General features: G+C 41.3%; 2 protein-coding genes across 4 annotated transcripts in view; one reads left to right on the top strand and one right to left on the bottom strand.

Moving 5' to 3' along the window:
• Positions 1–2053: 2053 nt before the first annotated feature.
• LOC129766361 (uncharacterized) lies at positions 2054–5008 on the top strand. Its single transcript, XM_055766883.1, has 5 exons — positions 2054–2106; positions 2295–3204; positions 3292–4053; positions 4211–4450; positions 4694–5008. The coding sequence occupies exons 1-5, from the start codon at positions 2054–2056 to the stop codon at positions 5006–5008; spliced, it is 2280 nt and encodes a 759-aa protein (XP_055622858.1).
• Positions 5009–17233: 12225 nt separating this feature from the next.
• LOC129771292 (probable glutamine--tRNA ligase) overlaps positions 17234–18596 on the bottom strand; it is a 57308-nt gene continuing 55945 nt past the window's right edge. For all 3 annotated transcript variants that reach the window (XM_055774780.1, XM_055774779.1, XM_055774778.1), the window contains one exon: positions 17234–18097. In XM_055774780.1, coding sequence (XP_055630755.1) covers positions 17289–18097 — 809 coding nt within the window. In that variant the 3' untranslated portion in view covers positions 17234–17288. The remainder of the gene's footprint in view (positions 18098–18596) is intronic.

The raw sequence follows: 18596 nt of genomic DNA, 5'->3' as shown, positions 1-18596 counted from the left end.
TGGACATTTTTGTAAACATCGCCACCAAACGTCGACACTGTACCACTCTGATCGCCAATGTCCATTTACAGGCCAAAATCGCCTCCAATGCGTCACTGAGTGGTATCGGTATGTATGTCACATTAAATGTAAATTACTGTAACTACAACACTTGCAGATGACACTGCAATTCTCAGCAGTCACAAAAACAGAACGAGACCCAGGGAGGTGAGGAACGCTCTACCAGCCTAATCTGGGAAGAGTTAACCCAGACGTCGAATGGGGCACTCACTCACTAAAACCAAACCCTCTACTCGTTGCCTCTTTCCCCCCGGGACCACATCAAGGCGACTACTTCGGGGAGGGGCTGTGCTCATGCACTTCACGAGACTATAACGCTAACTAACGTTGTTCCTACCCTTTTTTTCTATTTATCTCATTCACGTTCCCTTGTTCTCCGCAACGCTCGTCAATTGCACAAGCTTCCGTTTATTGCCCTCCAACTTGAAGCGCAACTCGTCACGGCCACTCTTGCGGGGTTTCTCTTCCCAATAGAGCGCCGATTAGATAGTGCTCTCGAACATAACGCGCCCTCCACATAACGCACCCTCCACTTACCTGACCACCCTTTGCAACACGATCCTGCAGCTGGTGGTGCATTCCAACCCGGTGGCAAAACAATCCTGGTTAGGGGTGAACGATTAGAGGCTCCCAACGATTTTTGTGGAAAACGGTATCAGGAACAACTTCTGAGCCGGGGCGAGCTCCGGCCGGTCTGCCAGAACATTTCAAGGCCATTATAGCAGAGAAATACCGTCTCCTCGAAATTACGGACGGCTCCAAAGGGCCATCAGGGGTTGGATTTCGGGTAAGCGAGGGTAATAACAGACTGATTTCCAGCAAAAAGGTGGCGGACATCTGCCAGATCTCCTCGGCAAAGGTGGCCGGCATTTAAGAGGCAAGCACAAACTGTTCCGTCTACCGCCGAGTGTATGAGCGTAAACCATAAGCCCCACCCCTAGGGAGTGCAGAAACGCACACAACTGCAACAACAATTCTGTTAGCAACGCGAGCGCGTGTGCAAATGCATAAATTTCAGTCTTATTCCAACCTTCAAATCGACAATATTGAAAGTAGGGCTGTTAAATAAGTTAAACTACCGAAGTGTGTTATTTTCAAACTTTGTGCCTTGTTTCCGACCGGATTTAGCTTGTAGATCCATGATAGGACCCCACCAGTGGTAATCCTTTGTGGACACCTACAAGTGTAAGATTTTCATACAGTCCACAATTCTAGAACCGACGACCGAATACCGATTTTTAGATCCGAATCCGAACATAATTTGGTCCTTCGAACCGGATTACAGAACCGATAGACTTGAAGTGTTTCCCGCAAGAAGAAGAAGTTTCTACGTCGCGAAAAAAGTGATTGAACTTGTCGCAACACGTTTGAATTTGTTTGATTCGAACATTCGCCCCGTGCTGCGTTTTTTCTTAACGTGTTTGAATTTTAATAGTGATTCGCTACGTGCAGTAAACGATTGTCGTAACGTGTTCAAACTTGCATAGTGTGTTTTGTTTTCCATAACGTGTCAGTGTTAGGTGAAATCAACGATGCCGCTAGAGCATTCGCCGAACAAGAAGCAGCAAAATGCTGACGAACAGCATACACTGAGAGAAATAATTAGTAAATATAACGAATTTTTTGGTAAATACTACCAATCTATAGTCATTTTCGACCGTACTAATAAACACATATGTCAAGCAGAACCATGATTCGGAAGCCCAATATCGGCTACATTTTCTCGCCGAAAATGCACGTATCAGAATTATATCCTTATTATACCTCCGTATCGCCTTATGGGAACAATGAAAATGGTTAATACGCGCTTTTCTCACCAGTTTTCAGATATGACAATATCCAAGCTTACTAATGTTATCGAGTAAAATATACTAATCTCTGGTAGGGATGCGGGTTTGTTGACAATATGTACAAAAAAATTGTACATTCTACTAATTTTGCATTACCAAATGTATTTGGTAGCTTTCGACCGAGGATTTTTCTAAGTGTAATGATGGCGAGCAGCAAAGCGGGTTATTTCGAGGATTTCCAGACAACGAAAATAATGTGGGTGCTACGAGTTTAGCATATTCGAAAGAGCTAGCAGCAGTTTTTCGCCAGCGTAATCAAATAAAACTGAAAATTGTGCGCATACAGAAATCGTTGCAAGGGGAACAAAACGTAGGATTGGCGCAGTTGAATGTTTTTGCGAAAAACTTATCAGCCGCGTACACCGAATTTAGTGGTTTTCACAGCAAAGTAGTGGAACTGATTTCTGATGACGAGCTTGCCGCACAAGAAGAAATATACGATGATTTCGAAAATCTATACAATTTTGTGTCGATTATTGTTGAAGATTTGATATTGACTGCCAAGGATGAAAATTCTATTTCGATGAATAAGCCGCAAGTAATAATTCAGCAACAGCCATTGAAAGTGCCAATTCCTACTTTCGATGGAAGTTATTCAGCCTGGCCTAAATTCAAAGCTATATTTCAAGATCTGATGGCGATGTCAGGTGATTCCGACGTCATTAAATTATTTCACCTCGATAAGGCTCTCATCGGATCCGCTGTTGGTGCACTTGACGCGAAAATAATGAGCGAGGGTAACTATGATCAAGCATGGGCAGTGTTGACAGAACAATATGAAAATCAACGAGTGATTGTCGAGTCATACATCCGAGGACTATTTAGTCTGCCCAAGATGTCAACAGAATCATGCAAAGATTTACGAACCCTGCTTGATGAAGCAACCCGTCATGTTGAGAGTCTTCGTTACCTACAACAACATCTCGCTGGTGTATCCGAACACATGGTTGTGTATTTGGTCGTCAATGCACTTGATAGGCCCACACGCAAAGCTTGGGAATCAAGTTTGAGGAAAGCCGAGCTGCCGAAATACGAACCGACGATTGCGTTTCTCAAATCCAGATGCCAGATCCTCGAAAACTGTGAAAATGCAACTCAGTCGTCAGGATTACAACCGAAATCGAAAACTGTTCCTGTTACTGCGAAATTACCGACAACTAGGAGCCATGCAGTCGTTACAAAACCTGCCGAAATAAATACCATCGTCAACGCTTGTGCTTTCTGTGGTGGACAGCACATGAATTCCCAGTGCAACAAATTAAATAATTTATCCGCAGCTCAGAAGAATGAAAAGGTTAGAGCATTGGGAATTTGCTTTAACTGTCTCCGAAAAGGACACTCCAGAGATTGTCCTTCGTCCAAGACGTGTCATAAATACTAGAAGCAACACCACACACAACTACACGGTGATACAGAAGCTGTAAATCGCAATCTGAACTTGAATGCCGCTATTTCAAGAGAACACCAACCGCCAGCTGCTGCTCCGAAACCAGTCACAAGAAAAGTACCAATTTCTACGACCTGTTCCTGCAACTGTACACAGGATATGAAAACGGTACTGCTGCTCACAGCAGTGGTTCACGTCTTTGACAGGAATAATCATCCGCACCTGTGTCGCGTTCTGCTAGGCAGTGGATCACAGGTTAACTTCATCACCGAACAGATGGCTGACCGTTTAGGTATTCCGAAGAAAAGCGCAAATATTTCGATTACTGGAATCAACGCTCTACGAACACTCGCACGCGATAAGGTTACTGTACATTTCCGCTCCCGCAACAGTGAATACCGAAACCAAATAGAATGTTTGATAACACCGAAAGTGACTGGAACGATACCCACAAGTAAAATTGATATCACACGTTGGAAGATTCCGAATGGATTTGCACTAGCTGACCCAGAGTTTCATTTGCCAGCCAAAGTGGATTTGCTGATTGGTGCAGAGCTGTTCTTCGAACTGATGAAACCCGAACAATTGAACCTCGCTGAGAATTTACCGCAACTACGAGAGACTTGCCTAGGATGGATTGTAGCTGGTGTCGTCGATAATTCATCATCAGGTACATTACAGCATTCAAATCTAGCCTCTATTGATGACATCGAAAGCAGAATGCACCGATTTTGGGAAATCGAAGATGTTCCGAACGTAAGTCAATATTCGACCTAACAAAGGTCATGCGAAGAGCATTTCGTGAATACATGTAAACGAGACGATAGCGGTAGATTTGCTGCCATTGAAGGAGAACTCTAGTGATTTAGATGACTGCTATGCACTAGCATTGAAGCGCTTCTTGTCGTTATAGAAACGACTTGCACGGGATTCCAATCTACGAACTCAATATCAAGATTTCATCCGTGAATATGAAGACCTTGGACATTGCCAGGAAGTTACACCAACCAACGAAACACCGAATCAAAGCAAGTATTACATGCCACATCACGCAGTTTTACGTCCGACTAGTAGTAGCACTAAGTGCAGAGTAGTGTTTGACGCGAGTGCTAAATCGTCTCCAACAGCCCTATCGCTTAATGACGTCCTAATGGTAGGTCCTGTAGTGCAGAGCGATTTATTTTCGATTATACTACGCTTTAGGAAATACCGGTACGTGTTTTCAGCTGACATAACGAAAATGTATCGTCAGATACTAGTTACTCCAGAAGACAGAACATATCAGCGCATACTTTGGAGAGAAAGTCCATCCGATCCACTAAGAGTGCTGCAACTCAACACTGTGACGTACAGTACAGCATCCGCACCGTTTTAAGCCAGCCGTTGCCTGATGAAGCTCGTCGAAGACGAATCCGCCGAAACACCTTCTGCAGCTCGCGTTCTGCAAGAAGACTTTTATATGGATGACGCACTGTCTGGTGCAGACACAATCGACGACGCCGTTGATATTCAGCAAGAGTTGCAGAAGTTGCTGAGCAAAGGTGGTTTCACCATACATAAATGGTGCTCCAACTCCGAAGATTTTTTATCTAACATCCCAGAAGAATGCCGCGAGAAACAAATGCCGATTCCGGAATATGGAGCAAACGAAGCGATTAAGTTGCTTGGATTACTGTGGGATCCACGAAATGACAAAATCTTCATCAAATAATAGCTCCAGTCATCGTGACAGCGAAGCTCTTAGTACAGCAATTGTGGAAAGCGAAACTTGAATGGGATGAGCCAGTGAATATCGAGTGCTTACATCAATGGAAGGAACTTAAAACGGAATTACCACTGCTAACCCATATCAACGTACTCAGGTGTGTAACATTCGACAATGTGGTGTCATTTTCGCTCCATGATTTTGCAGATGCATCTTCAGTTGCCTATGGTGCTTGTATTTATCTGCGCAATGAATTTGCCGATGGTTCCGCTAAACTACGTCTGTTAAGCAGCAAATCGAAAGTAGCACCACTTCACGAGCTTTCGATTCCACGAAAAGAGTTGTGTGCTGCTCTTCTGCTCTCACGATTATTACAAAGAGTGATTCCTGCCTTGAAGATGGAAATGCGAGAAATTGTGCTATGGTCAGATAGTACGATTGTTTTAGCCTGGATGCGAAAACCGCTTGATCAACTTCAACAGTTTGTCCGTAATCGCATCGCAGAAATTCGTAAATTCACCGCAGAATGTCAGTGGAACTATATACGATCCCAATCGAACCCAGCAGATATAGTTTCACGAGGACAATTACCCGAAACATTGTGCCAGAACTACCTTTGGTGGAACGGACCGAAATTCCTCGAAGGTCCGGATTATCCCGTCGACGAAATAGCGCATGTTCCAGATCAGCTCCTGCCCGAGTTAACAGCTGTGGTAGCAACATCAACGCTAAGTATAGAACCTTCATGCTTCCTACACAAACACAATAATTTTCGCAAACTTCAACGAATTATGTCGCATATTATTCGATTTGTCAATAACTGCCGACAGAAAAATCCGCTAGATCGCAGAAAATCAAATCATCACACTGTCATCGAGCTACGACGAACAACCGATGCAATATTTAAGATTTTGCATCACATACATCTCAGTGATGAGATTCAATGAGTTCTATCCAATCAACCGTGTAAACGAATAGGAAATTTGAGACCAGTATACAATGATGGCTTGCTTCGAGTTGGAGGCAGATTGGATAATTCAACATAGCCTTTTGCTTCCAAACATCAGATTATTTTACCCGATAAGAATCCGATAACTAAAGCTTTCATAAGAACGATGCACGAAGAATTACTCCATGTCGGCCAAACAGGACTTATCAATGCCATTCAGCAGCGATGATATTGGCTACTTAACGCTCGATCTACAGTTCGTAAGGTAACCCGCCCCGCAGTTGTATTCGTTGCTTCCGAACAAATACGACCGATACTACACAGCTTATGGGGAGCCTGCCAAGATCTCGTGTAGTTCCGTCCCCACCACTTGCAGTAACTGGTGTCGACTATGTCGGTCCATTTTGGATAAAGGAAGGAGCACGACGTCCGAGATTAATTAAAGCATACGTTGCAGTATATGTGTGTATGTCAACTAAAGCTGTGTACATGGAAGCAGGTTCCAATCCCTCGATCGACACTTTCATCGCCTCTCTCAAACGACTAATTGGACGACGAGGATTAGTGCAACAGATACATTCCGATAACGCATCTAACTTTCGAGGTGCCCACCACGAACTCAATCAAATTTACCGACAATTCCAAAACCAGCAGGATTCAAATCGAATTCAACAATTCTGTCAGCAACGTGAAATCTAATGGCATTTCATACCACCAGATGCTCCAGAGTTTGGTGGACTTTGGGAAGCCGCTGTTAAATCTGCAAAAACGCATTTGAAAAGAATTGCCGGAACCGCAAAGTTGACTTTTGAAGAGTTGGCCACTGTTTTAATTGAGATTGAAGCAGTTTTAAACGCCAGACCTTTAAACTTCAGCAGAACCATCCTTGGAAAATGTAAAGGCTACCCGATTAGATAGATGGCAACATTTGCAGCTGATGCGCGAACATTTTTGGCGCGCATGGACCCGAGATTATCTCAACACTCTTCAACCACGAAAGAATAATCTACGAACGATGCCAAATCTTCGTCCAGGAATGATCGTCCTACTCCATGACAAAAATCTGCCGCCACTCAATTGGAAACTGGGTCGAATTACATGCGTCTATCCCGGCGATGATGGTCTGGTTCGAACAGTTGATGTCTTCGCAGACGGATCAACGTACAGGCGACCAATCACCAAGGTTTCAGTGTTGCCAACCGAGGACAATTCTAATGGATCCAGCTTGTGTCATTGATGTGATACATCACCCGGGGGAGAATGTTCCGTCTACCGCCGAGTGTATGAGCGTAAACCATAAGCCCCACCCCTAGGGAGTGCAGAAACGCACACAACTGCAACAACAATTCTGTGAGCAACGCGAGCGCGTGTGCAAATGCATAAATTTCAGTCTTATTCCAACATTCAAATCGACAATATTAAAAGTAGAGCTATTAAATAAGTTAAACTACCGAAGTGTGTTATTTTCAAACGTTGTGCCTTGTTTCCGACCGGACTTAGCTTGTAGATCCATGATAGGACCCCACCAGTGGTAATCCTTTGTGGACACCTACAAGTGTAAGATTTTCATACAGTCCACAATTCTAGAACCGACGACCGAATACCGATTTTTAGATCCGAATCCGAACACAAACCACTGATACCAACTGATAGTAGAATTCAAGCTATCCAACAATTCCGTCCTGCTATTAGTGTTGCTGAACTGCGTAGTTTTTTTTGGAACTAATGGAAGGTTTGTACTAAATCTTGCTAACAAAAGTGATCCACTGAGGAATCCTTTGCGCGAGGAAGTTTCGTTCAATTGGAAAGAGGAACATCAATCCACTTTTGAAGCTATCAAGTCTGAAATAGCTAATGTAGGTTTTCTTGGCTACTTCGATCCAAAGGATACGAGTGTCCAAGTTACAGATGCAAGCCCTACCGGACTTGAAGAGGTTTTACTACAGGAAAATTAAAAGCGCGAGAAGAGAATCATTGCATTTGCTAGTTAGTCTCTGACCGAATTAGAAAAAAAAATTCAAACTGAAAGGGAAGCTCTGGCTCTGGTATGGGCCATCGAGAAATTTCGTCTTTATCTGCTAGGAACGAACTTCAAATTAAAACGGATTGCAAGCCTTTGAATTTTCTCTTCAGCCATCTATCTAAACCATGCCTTCGGATTGAAAGATGGGTTTTACGTGTCCAAGCTTATCGGTTCCAGGTGTTCTACCAGCAATACCTTTTATCGTTTTGGTATGCCAGAAACATTAAAAACAGATAACGGACCGCAGTTTATCAGTGAGGAATTTCTGAGTTTTTTGCGAACAATTTGGGATAGAAGGGAGTAAAACTACACCGTATGTGGCAAATGGAGAAGTCGAAAGTATGAATAGTATGATAAAAAAACATCTCAAGATTAGTCAAGCTGAAAATACGGATTGGAAATAAGATCTGCGTATGTACGTATTGATGTAGAATTCAACGCCACAAGTCATGACAGACAAACTCCCAGCTTTCCAAGGTTCCAAGATAATATGATTTTGGAAGAAGTGAGGGATAGGGACAAGAAACAAAAGCTTAAAAGTACTGGATACTCTGATCGACGTCGCCGAGCCAAATGGTTAGGGATAGTAAGCTTATATCAAATTGTAGTCCAGAAGAATTCACAGTGATAGAATAGAAAGGTTCAGATGTTATCTAAAGATTCAGTTAGACATATCCACCTATTTAAAATTGATAGTGTCAAATGCAACTGATGATAGCAATGTAGATTCTTCAAACGTAACTATTCTAGAAGATAGACCTAATGCACCAGCAGAAGTAAGTTCACGAGAAGAACTAGGACACAGAATCAGCGGGAGCGTACGAGACATCTTAAGCGATGACCCAGCAAGAGTAGCAGCGCTTCTTTGCTACTTAAGAGATGTCCAACTATTCTTCAGGTTCTAACGCATGAACAACTCTATTGGATAAAATGTTATATAACTTGCTTTGTGAGAAACATTTGAACTTTTCTCACGGAGATTCGGCAGTAAGTCGGGTTTCTTACATGAGACTCCCCCAGGGCTCATGTTTAAGCCCCTTTTGTACAACTTCTACGTAAGCGACATTGACAATTGCTTTACACAAAATTGCAGCCTAAGACAACTTGCAGATGATGGAGTGGTCCAACGACAGACACCAGACACAGACACGAATCCGACCTGCAAGAACCCTTACAAGATACATTGAACAATTTTTCAACCTGGGCCATTGGGCTAGGGATCGAATTCTCCACGGAGAAAACAGAGATGGTGGTTTTTTCTAGGAAGCATAAACCAGCAAAACCAATGCTTCAACTTTTGGGTAAACCGATCATTCATGCTATGGCATTCAAGTATCTTGGGGTCTGGTTCGACTCCAAATGTACTTGGGGGGCCCATATTAGGTATCTGAGTAAAAAATGTCAACAAAGAATAAACTTTCTCCGTACAATTACCGGCACTTGGTGGGGAGCCCATCCAGAAGATCTTAGAATGTTGTATCGAACAACTATTCTCTCAGTGATGGAGTATGGCAGTTTCTGTTTTCAATCAGCTGCCAAAACACACCTCATTAAACTCGAGCGAATTCAGTATCTTTGTCTCCGTATTGCGTTGGGATGTATGCCCTCAACGCATACCATGAGTCTCGAGGTTTTGGCAGGTGTACTCCCACTAAAAGATCGCTTCAATTTATTATCTCTTCGGTTCCTCATCCGGTGTAAGGTTATGAACCCATTGGTGCTCGGAAATTTTGAACAGCTGATCGAGCTAAATTTTCAATCTGGGTTCATGAGTTCATATCATGAATTCATCTCCATGCAGGTTGATCCTTCTTCGTATATTCCCAACCGTGTTTGTTTTCCTGACTACATTCCTCTGTGCATTTTGATCTGTCTATGAAGCAGGATATCCATGGAACATCACATTATCTTCGATCGAGGATCGTTCCAACGATCTTCGATGCAAAGTATGGGGATATCAATTGTGATAATATGTACTTTACTGATGGGTCCTCTATGAATGAGTCCACAGGATTTGGAGTGTTCAATGAATTTTTTAGCACCTCCCACAGTCTTCAGAATCCTTGCTCAGTGTATATTGCTGAATTGGCAGCAATACACTGGGCGCTGGACAGCGTCGCCTCACGACCTGTTGAACACTATTACATTGTAACGGATAGTATTAGCTCTGTCGAAGCTATCCGTTCAGTGAGGCCGGAAAAACACTCGCCGTACTTCCTTGAGAGAATACGAGAAATTTTGAGTGCTTTATCCAGACGCTGTTATGTCATTACCTTTATCTGGGTCCCTCCACATTGCTCAATTCCGGGTAATGAGAGGGCTGACTCATTAGCAAAGGTAGGTGCAATTGAAGGCGATATTTATCAGCGTCAAATCGCCTTCAACAAATTTTATTCTTTAGTCCGCAAAAATACCATAGTTAACTGGCAACGCAAATGGAACGAAGATGAATTGGGCCGGTGGCTCCACTCGATTATCCCTAAGGTTAGCCTCAAACCATTGTTCAAAAGTCTGGACTTGAGTCGGGACTTTATTCGCACCTTCTCCCGACTCATGTCCAATCACTGTTCGTTAGATGCGCTACTCTTTCGTATTAATCTTGCCGACAACAATCTTTGTGTTTGTGGCCAAGGTAACCACGACATCGAGCACGTTGTTTGGTCGTGCGAGCTGTATCTTGTCGCCAGATCGAATTTAGAAGTCACCCTTCGGGCCCGAGGAAGGCGGCCCATGGTGCCGGTGAGAGACGTGTTGGCTCGGTTAGACCTTGATTACATGTCCCAAATATATGTATTCCTTAAAGCTATCGATCTTCGTGTGTGATTGTCTGTATACCCTTAGTTTTTCCTTTGTGAGAGATCGGATCCCTTCTTAAGAATAAGATGAAATGTAAATACATATTAGATATAAGATAGGTTCAAGAATTGAGTGTGATGAGTGTGATCATTGTCAACATATGCTCATATCCCCTCCTTTTCCTGAAGAAAATATGTCACCCTTGTAAACTCCAGTCGACTGCGAGTAATCGGTTTCCTATATTATTAACATTAGAATTAAGGAAAAATGTATATATACTAGTAACAATACAGTAAGGATTTCGGCTCCTTTAAATGCATAGGTTGCCTGTAAAAATAAACGATTTGAATAAAAACAGGAAGTGGGTTATATCTATGGTATAACCGCAAGAATGACGTAGGACTATCGTTGATTTAGAGATCATTTGTTTGAAGTTGAATCTAAATCCATCCTGAATGAATGAATAAATATATATTTGGGTGACTTCAAAAACGAGAGTGTTACGTTGGAGACTCAAGGTTTTATGCATCCAATATTGGATACAAAAAACCTTGTTCTGAAGAATAATCTTCAGAAGCTTTCCTGCTAACTGCACTTGATTGACAAATCACAAAACCAAATGTATGTGGTCGCAGTATTATATGGATAGAAAACATTAAAATAAACTCGCTTGAATGTAATTTTCAATTCCAAGGGGAACTGGCAGATTATTTTTCAGTAACGATCATTTCTTTCCAGGTTTCCTCTCGATAACCAGCAAACGAAAAGAGTTGCGCGCGTGTATGTGTGTGTGTGTGGCGGCTGCTTCTATGTCTTCCCGAGGAACCGTATTTCGATGCTGATACTCTCTTGTTCACGAGAGTATCAGCATCGGCTTTTCTGCGCTCTCTCACAGTTAAAACAAACTGATTGCATTTCAGGTCAGGTCAGGCCAGGTAATGAATCCCTCGATCCCTCGCCGTTCAGCTCGTTCAGTAACGATGTTGTCTTGTCGATGTCCTCAGGCGTCGTGCACAAATTACGTAACGCTAAAAATCCGAATTTTGAACCATCTCTCCCCCCCCCCTTTCGTAACGCAATTTCCTATCTCTAATAAACAGAAAGTAACGCAACATCTACCCCCTCCCCCCCTTATCGCGTTACGTAATTTGTGCATGACGCCTCACGAAAAATTAATCGGTTTCACCACCAGAATATCATTTCAGTATGCTTTTCGTGTGTGATTGAATCGAGAGAAGGTGTGGTTTACGATGGCAATTTGGAAGGCAAACTAGAGGAGAATGAACTCTCTGAGTGCGAAAATTTCGGCGACTGAGCAATAATCGATAAGGGTGGGATTTAGATTCTATACTTTTATGGTTTATAAAATGACGCTTCCTTTGCTTTCGTTCATTTCTTACTCTACTCTCGCACCGTGAGGACTCGAGCTCGTTAGTCTTTCGCAGACAGCTCGTTAGTCATTCGGTGGTAAGGCACACGAAGTCAGCTCGGATAAGCGCACCAGTAGCAGGATAGGTGGAGAAGCCACATCGCTATCGACCGGGAACTTTGCGTGAAATTCATCGCTATCGGAAGTCGACCGAATTGCTGATCCGAAAGCTACCTTTGCAGCATTTGGTTCGTGGAATTGCTCAGGACTTCAAAACCGACTTGCGCTTCCAAAGTTCCGCGGCTATGACGCTGCAGGAGGCTTGTTCGAAGATACCAATTTGTGTGCTCATGCAAAACGCGTCACATCATGCCCAAGGACATCCAGCTGGCCCATCGTATCCGAGGAGAGCGTGCTATTAGCTTAGCATATAATCAACGGTCCTTTTCAGGGCTCCAAATTTGATGGATTAGAGTACAGAAAAGTTTTCTACAGGCCGAACTGAAAGGAGCATTTAGCGAAAATCGTGGTTTCGAAATAATTCGTTACCGATAATCTCTTTCTGGCAAAACGATGTGGTATGAATCACATTATTTGAATGATAGAATGAAGAAGTTTTCTGCCAATTTCCTTCAACCTCCAAACGTATCTTTCTCCCGTTTGTCGTTTTCGCGTTCGCTAATCCTTTCTCACAACACCCATTTCTAGTTTGAGAAATTGTTGAGTAAACATTGTTTGCCAGTGCGCGTAGAGTGGGAATTCCTAAAGATTCATTGCACCTCTAATAAATTGCCGAAAGACGTGGTCCTACGTTGATCGCACTTGATTGAAAAAATCCAAAACGAAATGTATTTGGTCGCAGCATTGTATGAGTAGAAAGCAAATAATCGCTCGAAAATGACTTGATTTTCGCGATGTGAAACATTTTCCGTTTTTCATGTTATGCATCCAATATTGGATACGAAAATTTCCACTGATGGGGAAAAAAATATTCAGAAGCTTTCCTGTTAATTGCGATTGATTGAAAAATAACAAAACCAAATGTATTTGGTCACAGTGTTATATGGATAGAAAACATTAAAATAAACTATTTCGCATGAATGTATTTTTCAATTCCCAGGGGAACTGGCAGATTATTTTTCAGCAACGATGATAGCAACGAGAATTCCGCGCGTGTATGTGTGTGTGTGTGTGGCGGCTGCTTCGATGTTTCAAGCGGAACCGTGGCATCACTCTCCTCCTGATGGATTCCCTTTTGGCCTTAGGTGCACAAACAGGCTCTTGGTGACACCGTTCATCAGCGCTTTCATGATAAACGAAATTAGCTTCACAACAACAGCGACAACATGCTCCAATCGCTGTTCAATCATAACTGAGTGGGTTTACGAGCGGCGCTCGCTTATATACCGATTTTTGATTTCAATAGTCTGTTTTGAAAGCAATTTTAAGACTATTGAAACAAGTTTTTGGATGAAAAAGTAACAAGTATATGATACGTAGACATTTTATCTTTCAAATGAAGTGTTTATCATACCATTTCGTTCAGTTGTTTAAGAGCTATTAACGCTCAAAATCTCGGTCTCCGGCGTAACGCTTTCGTTCTCGAAACTTTGGTTATACACCCCGGTATAGAAATGAAAGACGTAGTCCTACGTCAAAAAAATTATAGGAGGTTGTGTCCAAGATACGACCGCATTGTTGACGTAGAACTATGCTGTTATTTTATACAGGTCGCTTGTTTATACCTTCGGATATTATTCTATAATGCTGTGAAACTTTAGAAACAACTGCTTAGTGGAATAATCTCTGAATTGGTTTTTTCATTGTAGAATCAGTTGACGATAAATGACTTATGATTCATTATTGCCTTCGCAAAACAATACACTAGCTGATCGTATGTCGCAATTTATTTTCGTATGTTCAATTTTTTTCAATTATATTTTTTACAATCTTAACTGCTTGGAAAAAGACTGAATTATGTCACACAGCTTGTACTCTGCTGCAATACCCATCGATGTGAATTCGCTGATGAGTTTGTCAAGAGTCACCGCCTTCACCACCAGCGGGGGGAGCTTGATTTTGATTGCTGCCTGGGTAACGGCGTTTACATTTTCGACCGACGCGCCGAAATCGCCTACTCCGCTGTTATTCGATGCGGTGTCCCACTCGCGAGGGCACGGTTCAGTGCGAGCGCTTTTCACTACACCAACATCGAGTGCATCATTAGATGACGCTTGCCTAGAAATTTTATTGCCACTGGCAATGCGTTCGTTTTTGCAGGGCTCGAGCCTGCCTTCCTCTTCTTCTTGCTCATCACACACTACGCGAAGCGTCCAATTTATGACGCGGAAAGAAAAACACACGATACGAATAACGCGAAAAATGAACAGAAAAACCCAACGACGATATCCAAGTTGGATTACCACTGGTGGGGTCCAATCTTAGATCGAAGCGCAGCGAAAGCAAAGTGAACTGGAATGCTCAACAGTCCGATGCCGAATGAAAGCTTGCCTCAGCGAGATCCACTATTTATACCTTCATTCTTCTACTTTTCCTTTGTTCACGGAGACTTTAGATCCTACGATTTCCCCTCCGTTGGTCGTCGATGAGTTGCTCGTTATTGACAGCTCTGTTCGGGAAAGCACACAAATGGACAGAACAAATGTATAAAAAATGGAAACGCTTAAAAAAATCATTTTTTTCAACTTTTTCCCAAAAATGACTTTTTTTAAAAAACATAACTTTTGAATCACTAAATCGATTTAGATGATCGACATATCAAATTCAAGCCAATGAGCTAGCCTTTTGTTTAAAAATATCTAACTACCAAACTCAATGGTTTTTGTTTTCGTAATTATTGATTGTAGTTGTTTTTTGTTGTTTTCATAGCTTTGGACTAGAGGGCACTATATTTTTTTATGTTTTTTCTTGAAAGCAAAAAGTCATTTTAGGATAAAAGGGGGAAAATGATTTTTTGGACCACCGGTTAACTTTGAAAAATCATATCTAAAAAACGAAAAAATAGCATCTCTGAAATCGGAATATGTTATGTAAAAAAAACTCAGCTTTCCAGAAAAAATATAAATAAATATAGCGCCCTCTATTCTAAAGCCATGAAAACAACAAAAAGCAATTACAATCAATAATTATGAAAACAAAACCCATAGCTTTTGCAAGCTCAATATTTTTTAACAAAAGCTCATTGGCTTCAATTTGATATGTCGATCATCTAAATCGGTTCAGTGGTTCAAAAGCTATGAATTTTAAAAAAAGACATTTTTGGGAAAAAGAGGAAATAATTAATTTTTTGAACCACCCTAAAATAGAATTGGTCACCCTAACGAAAAAACAGGAAGTGGGTTATATCTATGGTATAACCGCAAGGGTGACGTAGGACTATCGTTGATTTAGAGATCATTTGTATGAAGTTGAATCTGAATTCATTCTGAATGAATGAATATTTGGAGAACTTCGAAAACGAGAGCGTTACGTTGGAGGCACAAGGTTTTATGCATCCAATATTGGATACGGAAATATCCTACTGATGGGGAAGAATAATCTTCAGAAGATATCCTGTTGATTGCGATTGATTGAAAAATCACAAAACCTAATGTATTTGGTCACAGTGTTACATGGATAGAAAACATTCAATTAAACTCTTTCACATGAATATATTTTGAAAATTCCCAAAGGAACTGGCAGATTATTTTCAGTAACGATTAGATATTTCCACATTTTCCTCGATACTGGAAGCCCACCAGTGGTAAATGCCAACTCGATAACCACCTGGTAATAGCACTTGATTGAAACATATTTGGTCACAGTGTTACATGGATAGAAAACATTCAATTAAACTCTTTCACATGAATATATTTTGAAAATTCCCAAAGGAACTGGCAGATTATTTTCAGTAACGATTAGATATTTCCACATTTTCCTCGATACTGGAAGCCCACCAGTGGTTAATGCCAACTCGATAACCACCTGTTAATAGCCGCGCGTGTATGTGTGTGTAGCGATGTCTTCCCAGGGAACCGTTTGTGGCATCACTCTCCTCCTGATAGATTCCCTTCTGGCCTAGGGTGCACAAACAGGCTCTTGGTGAAACCCTTCATCCGCGCTTTCATGATAAATAAAGAGCTTCACCGCAACAGCGACAACATGCTCCAATCGCTGTTCAATTAGAACTGAGTGGATTTCCGAGCGCCGCTCGCTTATATACCGATTGGTGATTTCAATAGCCTGTTTTGAAAGCAATTTTAGGACTATTGAAACAAGTTTTTGGATCAAAATGTAACAAGTATATAACGCGTAGACATTTTATCTTTCGAAAGAAGTGTTTATCATACCATTTCGTTCAGTTGTTTAGGAGCTATTAACGCTCAAAATCTCGGTCTCCGGCGTAACGCTTTCGTTTTCGAAACTTTGATTTTACACCCCGGTATAGAAATGAAAGACGTAGTCCTACGTCAAAATAAAAAATACGGGTCTAATGTTTTGTGATAAAGAACAAAATTACCACTTTTCACGAAAATCTAAGAACCACTATATCGGTTTTGCATGGAATGGCTGAATAATCATGTGGTTTCTCAAAATCTTAATAACACGCAAAAATAAAATAACAATTCGTAGAATGCACCCATACCATTCAATATTACGCCTGTTTTGTATGCAAAATGCTAGGTCAAGAGTGACAAGGAAAAAATGTAACTCATTTCCATGGTTCTTGAAGCAAGATAAACAACCTATTTTGTCGCTGGGGAAATATTGATGTTCTTTAACTATTGCTTTTAATTCGATGATGAGAGATCTCAGCAATTGTGCATTTTCTGTTCTACTACCATCAGTGGTGTCGAATGAAGATTTCGCACCCTGAGCGGAAGATTCGATTTGCACCAAGGAATCAATCATATTTATTCATTTTATTCATACAAATTCACGTCATTCTGCACCATTTAAGTCGTGTACACAGAGGCGGTCTTGATAAATTCCTCCACACGCCAAATGTTGTCATCGTATGCCAAAATAAATTCACTCAACAGATTAATTAAACTTAGAGCTTTGCGTTCGAAATCAGTAATATGTCCATTAGAATAGTAATTCGAATTCTTAGTTTATTACTGCCAAGACAAAAATACACTGGTCGACACTATTTTTTCCCTGAATCTTCCTTCAACGTTACTGTTCTGTTGAAAACTAGATGACCTTCACGTGTGTCAGGATCTACGGTGAAATAGCCGATTCTCTCGAATTGAAATTGGTCGTAAACTTTAGCGCTCTCGATTGACCTGTCTCCATACGCAGTGACAACTTTCAATGACTCAGAGTTACAATCACTCAGAAATCCAGTTGGTACTTCATTTGGATCCTCAGGATTCATATGTTTGAAAAGTTTTTCATACAAACGTACCTCAATCTCTAGTGGGTTTGATACCCATTGTATATACGCATGTGGTTTTTGGGCAGCGTCACTGGTTTCACAAATGCACACGAGTTCAATTATAGATCCTTCGTGATCTTTCAGTATGTCGTTGACTGTTATAACTAAACCGGCGTAACGGAGTCCAACGGATTGAGAAGGTGTCAAACGGCGATAACCTTTTGGTGGTATTTCAGCAAAGTCCGAACGCTCTATATAGATTAGCTTATCTAGCCAGATGTTATGTGAACCCTTTTCAGAATAGCCAGGAAAATTTGGCACCACGATCTGCTGTGGAGCTTCGTAAGGAAAGTTTTTTATAGTAACCTTCAGTGGTTCCAACACTGCCAGTGTGCGTGGGGCTTTGACATTTAGTACATCTCGAACACATGCTTCTAGGGCTGATGGATCCACTGAACTCTGGGAACCAGTTACTCCCATTTGCGCACAGAAATTATTGATAGCGTTCGCCGGAAAACCACGTCGCCGCAAAGCGGTTAAGGTAAACAATCTCGGATCATCCCAGTCCTCTACGATGCCTGTGAATGAAAAAAAGAACCTGCATAAGAATCAAATTTAATGATTCATCAAATTCATGCGTTATGTTGTTTCACTAGTAGTTCACACTATACACCCACGAAACTTGGCCGCAAAACGAAAAGCCGTATAAAGAATCAATTGAGTCGTCTAGTTGCAAAACCGGCCAACTCCAAAAATAAAAATTTTACAGGAAAGAATTTGCTACACATCATGCCACCGGTTTTGCAGCACATCATGATTTTCAAATTGTATTTTATAGGGAATCGATCGATATTGATTCTCACTACCAATAAGTGAAAAATATATCTAAGGTCTAAAAAAATCTAAAAACGAATTTCTCAAACTTGTAGAACTGGCTGGTTTTGCAACTAGGCGACACAATTATTCTAATACAAATTCAATCGGATTGATTCCATATTTATAAAATAAGTAACATAGTTTATCATTTAAAATGTATTTTATCTTTTTATTTCATTTAAATCAAGATTACATACATAA

Source organism: Toxorhynchites rutilus, chromosome 2, assembly GCF_029784135.1.
Source record: "Toxorhynchites rutilus septentrionalis strain SRP chromosome 2, ASM2978413v1, whole genome shotgun sequence".
Lineage (NCBI taxonomy): Eukaryota > Metazoa > Arthropoda > Insecta > Diptera > Culicidae > Toxorhynchites > Toxorhynchites rutilus.
The sequence above is the reverse complement of the archived record's forward strand: the minus strand, read 5'-3'. Positions and strand labels throughout refer to the sequence as shown.

Coding starts and splice junctions, on each gene's coding strand:
- LOC129766361 (XM_055766883.1), top strand. CDS start 2,054: ATGGCGAGCAGCAAAGCGGGTTATTTCGAGGATTTCCAGACAACGAAA. Junction 2,107..2,294: donor TTCCAGACAACGAAAATAAT/GTGGGTGCTACG, acceptor TGGTTTTCACAG/CAAAGTAGTGGAACTGATTT. Junction 4,451..4,693: donor CGCTTAATGACGTCCTAATG/GTAGGTCCTGTA, acceptor TGCCTGATGAAG/CTCGTCGAAGACGAATCCGC.